Source organism: Tympanuchus pallidicinctus, unplaced genomic scaffold (genome assembly GCF_026119805.1).
Source record: "Tympanuchus pallidicinctus isolate F22 unplaced genomic scaffold, pur_lepc_1.0 scaffold14, whole genome shotgun sequence".
NCBI lineage: Eukaryota > Metazoa > Chordata > Aves > Galliformes > Phasianidae > Tympanuchus > Tympanuchus pallidicinctus.
Window position 1 is genome coordinate 16,838,803 of NW_026294659.1, and position 12,193 is coordinate 16,850,995.

Sequence of the window (12,193 nt, forward strand, 5' to 3'; positions counted from 1 at the left end):
CAGATGCCAGATGTGTCACAAACCCTTCTCTCTGAGAGTCCAGCTGCAATGAAGTGTTCTCTGGAGCTATTGGAAAAAGCCAGGCTGAAGGAAATCTCTTCCTACTGGCATAAAGAAGGGGGCAAGTACCTGACAAAATGCATCATAGACAGAGGATGCAACAAAGCTGATGAAAAGTCTGGAGAATAAATCATAACAGGGAGTGGCTGAGGGAGCTGAGGTTGTTCAGCCTGAAGGTCAGGGGAGATCTCATTGCTCTCTACAACTGCCTGAAAAGAGGCTGTAGCGAGGTGGGAGACAGCCTCTTCTCCCAGGTAACAGTGATGAGAGGAAATGGCCTCAAATTGTGCCATGGGAGATTTCAGGTTGAGTATTAGAAGGAATTTCTTCTGTGAAAGAGTGGTGAGCAGGCTGCCCAGGGAGGTGGTGCAGTCACCGTCCCTGAGGTGTTCAGGAGCCGTGTGGATGTGGCACTGAGGGACGTGGGCAGTGGGCGTGGGGGGGGTGGGCTGGTGGTTGGACTGAGGGATCTTAGAGGTCTTTTCCAGTCTTCATGATTTCATGGTCTGCATTTTGCTTTGCTGCTTCCTCGTTCCCTGCACCCCAAAGGCAATGGATGGAAGAGCTGCCTCCCAGCCATGATATAGGCAGAGCCAGCTGAAGGTCTGAGGTGTTGGGCCCTAGCAGCATAGCAAGTAGATACCTGTGTGCGTGCTTAAGCAAGGACAGCAGGCCCTCAGCTGGCTTTTGGCTGCATCCCTAAAACCTTCAGAGTGCGTGGTGGTTGGGGAAGCCAGAGCTGCATCACAGCGCAAAGACAGGGCTCAGCAAGGCACCGTCCCAACCACGAGTAAAGGTGCTTGGGCACAGCACAAAAAGCACCAGTTTGGTTAAAAACAGCTTTGAAACCATCCGTCGCCAGCTCCTCTTTGCCCCCTAAGCGCTACGGCAATTCAAACCCCTCCTAACGCGCTCCTGTAGGCGTTACGGAGGGAGGGCATTGAGTCAAACCAGCGCAGAAACAAAACCCGCCACCGCCTACGTCTACCCTAGGAGCGTAACTACGCTGGGTGCGGAGCCACAAACCCAACCCCACCCCCTGCTACGCTAGCAGCGTATCTACGGCGGGGGCGTGGCCACGCACGGAACCCCGCCCCACGGACGTAACGTATGGAAGCGCTTCCGCTTCCGCCGCGGGCAGTTTGAAGGAAATGGCGGGTTTGTTTTATCCGTTGTCAGGTGGTGCGGTCGGGGTGGATTCGTCTTTGTCGTTGCTAGAGGGGACCATCCCGAGAGATGCGTTGCCGGTGGAGCGGCCGCGGGCGAGCGGGAAGGATGAGGAAGAGGAAAACGACGAGAACCTGCCCATGGTTTTCCTATGCGGCGGTTGCAAGCGGCCCGTGGGCGACACGCTGAGCTGGGTGGCCAACGACGAGGAGACGGAGTGCATTCTCCTGCGCAGTGAGTGCCGCTCCCATGGCCTGTCCCGCACGGCGGCTGTTGGGGGCCCTTGGTCAACTTTGCCTCTGCACAGGTGCCTCCAGCAACGTCTCGGTAGACAAGGAGCAGAAGCTGTCCAAGAGGCCTGGAGAGTGTGGATGGTGAGCACTCTTAAGGCCACATGAAATATAGATGAAATATATGTATATATATATATATTTAATAAGGGTGGGGAGGAGTGGTTTTTCTCTCTTTGTTCCTTGTATTGTTGTTTTTTGTTTTTTCTAAAGCATGATTGAAACGTTTTTCTGCTCTGGCTGCTCAACGACACTTGGCAGTATCTATAGATGCACCCCAAAACATCTCGACTACAAGAGGGATTTGTTTTGTTTCAACGTTGATGCGATTGAAAGGTAACGACAGAATCTATGTTGCTGTCAGGTTAATCTCACCCTCCAGCACTGTATCAAGGGATGTTGCTGCTAACAGTCTGAGCAAGTTCCCTATAACAGGTAGCTTTGAGTATCTCTGGAGGAGACTCCACAGCCCCTGTGGGTAGTTCATTCTAGTAGTCGGTCACCCTCACAGTAAGAAGCTTTTTCTCATGTTTGTATGGAACATCCTGTTTTCCGGTTTGTGCCTCTTGCCCTCCTGATAGGGCCAGGCTCTTTTCAATGGTGCCCAACTGCTTGGCTCCACTCTTTAGATATTTTTAAGCGTTGATGAGATGGATCCTCTCTCAGAGTTCTCTTCTCCAGGCTGAATAGTCCTGGGTTTCTTGGCATTTTCTCACAAGAGAGATGCTCCAGGCCCTTCATCATCTTTGTGGCCCATACCTGAAACAACAAAAGTGTTCTTTCTCATTTTCTCAGAAGAGTATACACGTTTCTGCTTTAGACAACAGAAAATGAGCCTATGGTGATGGGTCATACCTGCAGCCTGCTGTCTGTCTACAGTCATAGATAATACCAGAGGTATCTGACTTCAGTCTAGTAGAAGTGCACTTAATAAGCAGAGAACAAAGGAGTTTGCACAGAATTTAGAGGTCTGTATGGGCTGGTATTCCTCTTCCTTATGAAGCAAGTAAAAATAAATCTTAAAACAGTTAAGTAAGAGTACGCATTCAGTTTTATGGACAAAAGCTTTCTAGAAAATGGAGGTCTGCCTTATATTGTTTTTTTTCTGGTTTATTGCACTTGAAACTGGTCTTAAACAGTTCTTCAGTGTTTCAGGCTGTTGTTAAGTCTCCACGTCGGAGTTCTTTCTCATTTTAAGAAATAAAAAGTTTACTTTAAAAAATTGCTTAAGAGTAATCTTAGAGATTCTGTGGATGATTTTAAGTATCCAGATTTAAGTATGTTAGCTACTTTTACTTCCATGTGGGCTAGTTTTAGTGTTTCTGCTGTTTTATGTATCATAGAATTGCTCATGTTGGAAAAGACCTTAAAGATTATCAAGTCCTACCATAACCTAACCACCTAACAACCCTCCACTAAATCATGTCCCTGAGCACCACATCCGAACAGTTTTTAGCCTGTTCTGCTGTACCTACATGGGTGTTTTTCTTTCCTACTCTGAACAGTTTTTTTCCTCTTTACACAGCTAAGTACTTTGTTTTTTGATGGCAGTAAAAGTCTCTGGAAGGCTATAACAGGGCTGCAAAGTGGCATGGTCTTGGAGTAGTGATGATATCTAGTTCTCCCAGCTAGTGCTACACTAATGTCAATGTCTGAATATATTTTCGTTGTATCCCGTAGTACCAGAACATGACTGACTTTTGGAGCTTTAACTATATAAAGCAATGACATCTTGGTTGTTTAGAGCTCAAAGTTGTTTAAGTTCCACCATGCAGCTCATTTGCAAGATTACTAAAAATAGGGTTGTGTTATTGCTGAAATAGTGCTTTGACTGTGCTAATTAATACACATTAATTGCAATCTTGTCGAGAGTGGTGGATGAATCATACAGGTGTTCTTTTGCCTTCAGAGTGAAAAGTACATCATCTAAACTGTAGCATATCAGTTACATTCTAGGATCCTCAGAAAAGCAGGCTGTTACTGATGAGGAACCTTTAACTCTTGAAAGTCGAGCTGCCTTGGAAGAAGCACTAAAAAGGGTAATGCTTAATCTTGCATTGTTTCCATGACATCTATACTTGTTCTTTATATTGTACATCTGTTTCTAATCAAGTATCTTTCCCCATTCCCCACTTACTTCACAGGCGAACACCATACTAAATGCTCTGGAGGCAAGACTGGCTACTGTTGAATCAAGAATTGATTCTCTTCACAGTAAAGCTTGAAAGAAAATTCTTTGTGTAAAATAACTGCTGGAGGTTGATGTGTGTGGAACTCTGGAAAGCTTAAAAGCTGTTTGAAGATCTGGAAGATGTGGGCAGTTTGTGCTGCAGTAGGACAATGCCAGCTACTGAGTCTTTGTCACAGATGAGGAGTTCCCTTTCTGTCTTAAAAAATTAGCCTGGGAACAAAAAGACTTCTAAAAAATAATGTTTCTGTAGATTTCTTGTTTATATGTAAATATTTAATATCTTTTTTACCTTGGAAAGCAAAGTTGTCCTGTGGTTTAATATATGCTGAACTGAGTTTGTATCTCTTTCCTAAACCAATTAGGGGGAAAACACAAAAACAACAACAACAAAAAAAACCAACACCCCACCCCATGACTTCTGCTGTGGGAGTCAGGTGACATATGTCACTTTCTTGTCCCCATGGCTGTTATTTTAGGTATTTGGACAGAAATGTCACAGTAACTTTTTTTTTTTTTTTTTTTTTTTTTTTCAAGCTCAAGGCTAAAATGAAATGACTGTAAAGAAGGCTTCAAAAGCATCAGCTACAATGGCTTTCTGTGCAATATTGAGAGTGGTGTGTGAGAACCTCAAAGAGGAGAATAAAAAAGGCTAGTAGCAGAACACCTTTTAATCAAAGTTAGGTGCATGTGTGAACAAAGAATTCTGTGCTGTTTAGGAAACTTCTGTCAATATGTTGTTAATATGTAGATCTTTCTGTTATGGTTTACTATATGTTTTTTTTTCCAACATTGTGGGTTTTTTTTTTTCCCAATAAATCAAAGCAAGCAATAATTGTGTAAGGGAAAAATCTTTTGATTTCTGTTGGAAATGGAATGGAATCTGTATTCCATGGCCCAATGCTATTTAATTGTATTACTACTAATTTTTTAGCAGTCTCCAGAAACTTGGAATGAATTTTCCCACTATTCTTCCTATTGTAACTACCATTTCCTCCTGGGAGCTTTCTTATTTTCTGCTGCACCCTTCCCACCTCCTCTTCTCCTTTTCTTTATCTACAGTTTTGTTTTAAAGTAGCATGCAGTTTGGCCTGTTGTGGTTGTCTTGGAGTGTTTCATGTTCAAGCAACTAAAACACTGTTATATGCATGGCTGCTGAGGTATTATGTACTTATTCTGGCTGAATTACAAGTGTGTTGGGGGTGACAGACTGAGTAATCTAACAGTAGTCAACCTTCACATGGTGTCCAAGTAGGCCCTTGTGTTTAATTACATTAAACATACATGTAACAATTTTAATTCTACCCTAGATTCAGAGAGACAAGTTTATTGGCCTCAAGTAGCATCTGTGGACATGTTCCTCCATTTAAATATTTGAGAGCAGCTAATTGTAGTTCAGAGCCATTCCCTAAACAGTTTCATCACCTGAGTGTCTTCAGTGATTTTAATTTGTAATACTCTACATAGCTACCATGTGTAGCAGGAGTAAAATGTGTCTGCAAGCAAGCATTAAAAGTAAGAGGTGATTGCTTATCTTATGGTAAGCACATACATTTCATAACCATCCATCTTATTTAGCTACTAAGAGAAAAAACACCTGCTGCTGGAGGAATCAGAAAAGTAGAATGCCAGCAGTAGGTCCCTCAAATTGCAGGCAGAAGTGACCACCTAGCCCAGATTAGTTTCTGCCATGAAACATAGGTAACACATTTTTAAAATGTGTTAAATAACAGTAAACTAAGATGAGATACAGTTTTCCATCTTTTATAAACTACCTGCCTTTGGCTACACTGTATATTTAGTGTCTTTCAGCACATTGTAGGTGGGAGCTCTAGCACTTCAGCACATAGACACTTAAAATAGGTCTATGCTCTCAACAGTTACAAGCTGCCACTTTGCTAAGGTGTGCAATGAACGGGCTAAATTTGGAATAAATTTCTTACAAAGAGCTGTGTACATCTGCATGGGGAAATGTGTGCGTTGGGGGTGTATATGAAATAATCTTTATTTTTGCAGTGGAGTTCAATTGGGAATTGTTATCTGGAGTGCTTAATTGGGTGAAGATTATTAGACAGATTGATTGCTTGTTTGTTGAAATATATAAATATCTACTGTGATATGTTTGAATAGTTTTAAATGTTAATAAAAGCTGTTGTTCCCTAAACAACTGAAGTTAGTAATAAAGTTCTAACGTGCCAATATGATAAACAGGCATGCAGTCATGTAAAAGGTGTTGTTTTTCGCTTAATAAGCAGTCTCCATTACTGGTGGTAGTTCCTTCTCTGCTCAGTTTCAACCTTTGAACGCAGGGTAGTTTAACTCTGGGGGTTCTGCATGCTCTGTGGTCCATTTACTTATCCCAGACACCTTGCACACTGTGCAGTGGGAGGGAATGTACTGCCTTGTTTAGTGATAACTTTTACCCTGTGTGCAGTTAATGTTTAGTGCATGTACAGCAGTACTTCATAGCTCTCTATATGCTCTTAAGTGAGGGAAAGTAATACAAAATGCATGTCTTCTGGAGGTTAAAAACTGAGGTTTTAATTAATACCCCTGATTCGAACTTTGAGACATGTTTTGTAATTTGGAAATAAAAAAAGTAACAAGTAAATCTTTGTTTATGGAGTTCACTAGGAGGGAAGGGATGAGAGTGGGGCAATAGTAAGTGCTTCATGGAATTGTTGATTGAAGAATGCGTATGCTAAAAGATCTTGGTATGTTTAGGAAAGGTGAAAGCTAGGAATTGGCTTAGGTGAGACTGAAGTTACTATAAGCTGTGTTTGATGGGACAAATGGGAAACAGAAAGCTGAACTGTATCGTAGGGAATAGGTCTGTCCAGTAAAGTGAGCAGGTCAGAAACAGTCAGAAACACTTTAATAACTGAAACTGTGGGTGTCCAACCTTTTGGCTTGCCTGGACCATATTGAGGGAGGAGGAATTGTCTTGGGACGCATGTAAGATGTATGATATAGTTGATGGATATAAATAACAAAGCTTCTTCTAAAAATATATCAATTTTATTAGAATAGAAAAAAAAAGGGGTTGGGGGGGAACATTAAATTAGTGGGATACTTGACCTTGTTTTTGTGAAAATGACGTACCAGTGTCCTCTTTGATGGCAGTGGTTGCAACTCTTAATGAGTGTTCTGGGTCTTTGTCAGAGATTTTTGATCTAATTTTATTCTTTCCTTGAAAACTGTTGTTCACAAATGGGCCAAAAAAAGTGATGACATGAATAAGGCACACTTGTGAAGTGAGGGATATTTTTCTTTGGTCTTACAAGAAATTTAGAAAAGAGAGGTGATCAGATTTTTGAGTTGAATGTTTGATTGTGAATCTATACGGTCTATTTGAAAACCTGCAGGTAATGTACTTATGTTAACTGATAGGGAGTTGCAATTATACAAAAAATATACATGTATGTATTAAATCTCAGAATTATTCTTTCATATTTCTTTATTAGAATGGAAAGCACAGCTGCATACTTTTCCCTGTTTACAGGACTGTGTTTAACCAACATATCAAAATGCATGCAGTTATTTGCCATCACTTTTACATGCCATAATTTTAAGTTTCATTTTGAATACTTTCGTGGTTTGAGACATAGCACAGGTAAGGAGATTTTCACCTTGACACATGTTTAACTCATTTAAACAAGCAGAAAAATCCACCAGTTTTTCTGACCTACAGTAACTGTAGTTCTTGATTTTAGGAGAAGTCTGAAAGGTGACAGTCCCAGAATTCTGGCAATTGAATAACTTTTGGTAACAAAAACAGTAGAAATGGTGAGTAGGGAATGAGCAGAAACTAGTGTTCTTGTCTAACATGATTTCTTCTCTAAACAGGGTTTGGGGGAAAGTGTGGGGAACACTTAGGTACATGCTGTATGGCAAGATGCAGTAGAGCAGATGTCCAGAGATTCTCTATCTGCGGGCCGAAAACAGTGATTGGTGCTGTTAAGCTTAAAGGTCCATGGATACAACTTGAGTTTTGTGGAAAAAAAGAGCAATAGAATGAGAAGACACATGGAAAGATAAGTGTGAGTGCAAAAAAGAAATTTACTCAAGGTTGGGAGGAATTTTTCTAGGGAGAGGAAAATTAGTGTGGCTGATTGCAGGCTGGGGAACTGAGATGAAGGTGGAGGAACTCCTATGGCTGTAGAGTGCTCATGAGAAAGGAAAAGTCTCTTGACTAAGGTTTCTAGATCAAGGGGCTAGGGTCCATGTGTTTGCCACAAGCAGGCTTCTTTCCTGACTAAAGGTGGTACCTACATTTAGAGACCTGATGTGAATATGTAATGTGAAATGAGCTATATGGCAGGAACCCCTAGCTCCCTAATGCCCTCTAGTTTATCCCCACTTTGTTTTTGAGAAGCTATTAGTTGGAAAGCCATCTGCATCTAATGACTCTTCTTCCATTGTTAAGATGGAGAAAAAGCCTGAACTGTAGGAAATATGACAAATCAGGAGGAACAGAAGGTAAAGAGAGAACTGGCGCATCATATCCTGACAGGAAAGCTGAATATTGTGGGAGTGAGCAGGATGAAAATAGATGTGTGGATTCTAAAGGGAGCAAAGCACCTGAATTGGTTTTGTTTCAGAAAAATTTGAACATCAGATTCCTTTAGGTTCTGCGTACACAGGCAAACTGACTGATATAGTTACTAGAGACTAAAGTGCCACAGTGGATTATTTACTGAATGAAATACATTTTATTCTTACAAAATGCATTCTTACACTCTTACAAAACAAGCACTGTAGATATGTGTCAAGTTTAAAAAATAAATAAATAAATAAATAAAAGTGGCAGACCTTTGAGAACCCTCCAGGGAAAGAAAGTATAATCCATGGTTGAAAAGAAGCAGCCAGAGAACTACTCAGTGAAAATTCTTAGTGAAAAAAAATAAACAAGCAAAATAAGCTAAGCGCTGGTAAATTTTTACTCAACATCCATATGATCTACAAGAGCTTAGAATGACACTCAGACTGAATAGACTTGATACTTAGAATGAACACTTGCTGTATTTTACATAGAGCCATGAATTGGAATGTATTGTTACTGTAATTAATGCTTTATCAAACTACACCAAATAGTAGCAAACAACTATCACTAGTCAGATTTCAGTAACATCAGCACTTGCTGTTCAAGTTTTGCAATACTGCATATTTCTATAATTAAACAATTGAACCTATGTATAATCAAATAATATTAGGATGTTATAATCACTAAATAAACAAGAGAGTTAGGCAAAGTAGACTATGATAACAAAAGAGAATAAATAGAAGGCCTACCCCTATCTTGGGCTCACCCACAAAACACCAGCAGAGACAACCTCCAGAAGAGATCCTTCCCCACTGCTAGCCAGCTCTTAAATAGGTCTAGGAGAGGTGGAACCAGGCTCCACCCCTTCCGGCAGCACAGCTGAATTGCCTTCACCTGTGCTCCTCTGGCTGACTCATTGCTTGCCTCAGGTGATCCATCAGAGGTTCAGGCCGTGACTCAGCAGTTCCCATACAAACCTGTCACATACTGACTTCATCATAGAGTCATAGAATCATGAAGGTTGGAAAAGACCTCTCAGATCCCCCAGCCCAACCACCAGCCCACCCCCCCCCGCCCACTGCCCACGTCCCTCAGTGCCACATCCACACGGCTCCTGAACACCTCAGGGACGGTGACTGCACCACCTCCCTGGGCAGCCTGTGCCACTGCAGCACTGCTCTTCATCAGAAGAAATTCTTCCTCATATCCAACCTGAACCTCTCCTGGCACAACTTGAGGACATTAACTCTCGTCCCTCTCCACCATCTTCTCCTTCTCCACTGAGACGTTCACCTGTGTGTCCACAGTCCATAGATAATTTTTCCTCAGCTGTGATGTTGCAGCTATTTGCCAGTGCTAGGTTCTTCATCAGGTGATGTGTACTGATGTGTTCATAGTCAGTTTCTTGGGACAACTTGAATCCTGCACACTTCCAAACAGCTGTTTTTTAGCGCATCTTCCTGGCTGGTCCGTGAATTTAATATTACAATGGCAGCAAGTAGTAAATTAGTGATCATATTAGTATAATACTTTGGTGTAATAGCTAGCTATGCAAAATGAATGCAAAGTTAAAGCAAATTAAACACTAATTGGCTGCTTACTACACAGTTTTGTCAGTGTAGCTAAAACAAATCAGACTCCAGCCAACACACCACTGGCAATGTGCTGTTACAGCTACAACCAAGCTAAATAAGCTCAAGGCTGGACAAACGCCAAAAATGTTTCTCAAACTCTTAGCCTTTTTATTGCTATGAGAATACAGGGACTGTGGTCTGCTAATGGAGACGCTGTATTTACTATGCTACAGGATTGCAACAGAAGTAAGCCTCATTTCTACAAAGCTAAATAGCATGACACCGCCCAGGCGATTTTTTTCCTTATGTCTCCCATGGCTTCATCCTGTGTGGCAAGAGGAACAGAGTATCGTCATCGACTTGAAAATGAGCACAGAAACTAAATAGTGTTTTCTTCTAGATTACCAACTCCAGGCTCGGCCAAACCACCCAGGAGACCAAACCTATGTAATTTTATAGTACAAGGCTTTATGTCTGCTGCTAGAGCGGAACTGCTGGGGCCATAAATCAGGCAAGATCCCCTTGTTTTCACTTTCTGAGGGTGTAAAAGCTAAATTTCCCCCATGAGCTCCAAGAGCTAGTTTTTGTACTAGGATGACAGAAGATCTGTTTTTAAAGCTTTTGTAAACAGAGAAAACTCTTCCCAAAACTTCCACCACAGTTACTAGAATGACCAGACAGCAAGGGATTAAAAACCAGAAATATATATATATATTTTCTGACTTGTTTTTATACACCAGACTGTCAAAATTACATTATGATACTGTACAACATCACATGAATCCACTCAGTACAACCACATCGCTTTTAACATTTCAGAACTGCTTTCCATTTAATTTTCTCCTCTGGTAAGGATTTCCTAGCGGAGGATTAGACATGTGTGTTTCTCATTTTAAGAGGGAAGAATTAAATAGTGTGAGATAACTGCAAGATTTGCTAACCATCATTTTTTTCTCAGTGGGGCCACATTTGAGATCCACTGGATTTAAAAGGAGCATCTTGGTGGCTGTGATTTATTTATGTTATATCCACACTTGGACAGAAATACAAAATAAAACAGTCAGGAAAGCAAATGTTCCAAACGATAACTTGTCCTGATCAACTGACAACTGAGATCTAACTGTGCATGAGAAATTCATGAGGTTGTTTTTCTTTTCTCAAGTAACAGTGATAGGACGAGAGAGAATGGCCTCAAGTTGCACCAGAGGAGGTTCAGGTTGGATATTAGGAAGAATTTCTGTTCAGCAAGAGCAGTGCTGCAGTGGCACAGGCTGCCCAGGGAGGTGGTGCAGTCACCGTCCCTGAGGTGTTCAGGAGCCGTGTGGATGTGGCACTGAGGGACGTGGGCAGTGGGCGTGGGGGGGTTGGGCAGGTGGTTGGACTGGGGGATTTTAGAGTCTTTTCCAGCCTTAATGATTTTATATGCAAACAAAAGTGTAAAAATAAACAAATACAAACATACATACACTCTCACAGGCCATACATATGGACCTACTACACAACACAAAGGCTACATAAAGATGTCAGATGCATCACAGTCCCTCACATACTTTACTTAAATAGTGACCATAGTCTAAAGACAGAAATACTGAGAAAGGACTCCTAGGTCACATCCTTCCATGATATCCATGTTTTGAGGGCTATGGTGATTCTGAAGAGGAGAATGTCAAAAGGTTAAGAAAACACAGAATCATAGAATGGCTTGGCCTGGAAGGGACCCCAAGGATTATTGAAATCCAATCTCCCTGCCGCAGGCAGAGCCACCAACCTTCAGCTCAGGCTGCCCAGGGCCCCATCCAACCTGGCCTTGAACACCTCCAGGGCAGCCTCTCTGGGCAACCTGTGCCAGCACCTCACCGCTCCCTCTGTAACATGCTTTATTTCATTAGATATTTTAACCATACAAACTGTTCAGCTTGTCCTGGAACTGGAAGTGTGTTGCCTGTTGGTTCCCCCCTGAGTAATGGAGATCTGCAAACATGAAGCATGCTTGTTCTAGCAGCATAAAGGAATGAACTAGCGACATGGACTGCAAGCTACACAACACCTGTATTTGAAATGAAGCGTGTACTTTTTAACAACCAATAACCCAACTCCTATTCATGAATGTACTCAAATAAGATATGCTCCATAACTGGAAATCTGTAAGATAGGCACTGCTGGCAGCTGTGCCTGTACGTTTCTGTGGGGTCCCTGAACTGCAATGCTGTGCCAAAGTCCCTGTGAGGCACAGGGCATGCAGTCAGGATCCATGCAGCCTGGCAGGGCTTGTTTGGGCAGCCTTCCCAAGCCTCATTTGGGTAAAACTTTCCTCTCAGGGCCCCAGTTCAGAACCACAAACAAACAAGAGCAGCAATAACAACAAAACAGG

At 41.9% G+C, this 12,193-nt stretch overlaps 1 protein-coding gene across 1 annotated transcript; it reads left to right on the top strand.

Annotated features, from left to right (window-relative positions):
- The first annotated feature begins 576 nt into the window (after positions 1–576).
- On the top strand, positions 577–5,653 carry MIS18A (MIS18 kinetochore protein A). Its single transcript, XM_052674097.1, has 5 exons — positions 577–1,461; positions 1,535–1,601; positions 1,731–1,853; positions 3,463–3,556; positions 3,662–5,653. The coding sequence occupies exons 1-5, from the start codon at positions 1,212–1,214 to the stop codon at positions 3,740–3,742; spliced, it is 615 nt and encodes a 204-aa protein (XP_052530057.1). The 5' UTR covers positions 577–1,211; the 3' UTR covers positions 3,743–5,653.
- Positions 5,654–12,193: the final 6,540 nt, after the last annotated feature.

Excerpts from the sequence above, each read along its gene's own strand:
- MIS18A (XM_052674097.1), top strand. The coding sequence starts at position 1,212 with ATGGCGGGTTTGTTTTATCCGTTGTCAGGTGGTGCGGTCGGGGTGGAT. Across the intron at positions 1,462-1,534 it reads GGAGTGCATTCTCCTGCGCA|GTGCCTCCAGCAACGTCTCG; the intron begins GTGAGTGCCGCT and ends GCCTCTGCACAG. Across the intron at positions 3,557-3,661 it reads TGGAAGAAGCACTAAAAAGG|GCGAACACCATACTAAATGC; the intron begins GTAATGCTTAAT and ends CTTACTTCACAG.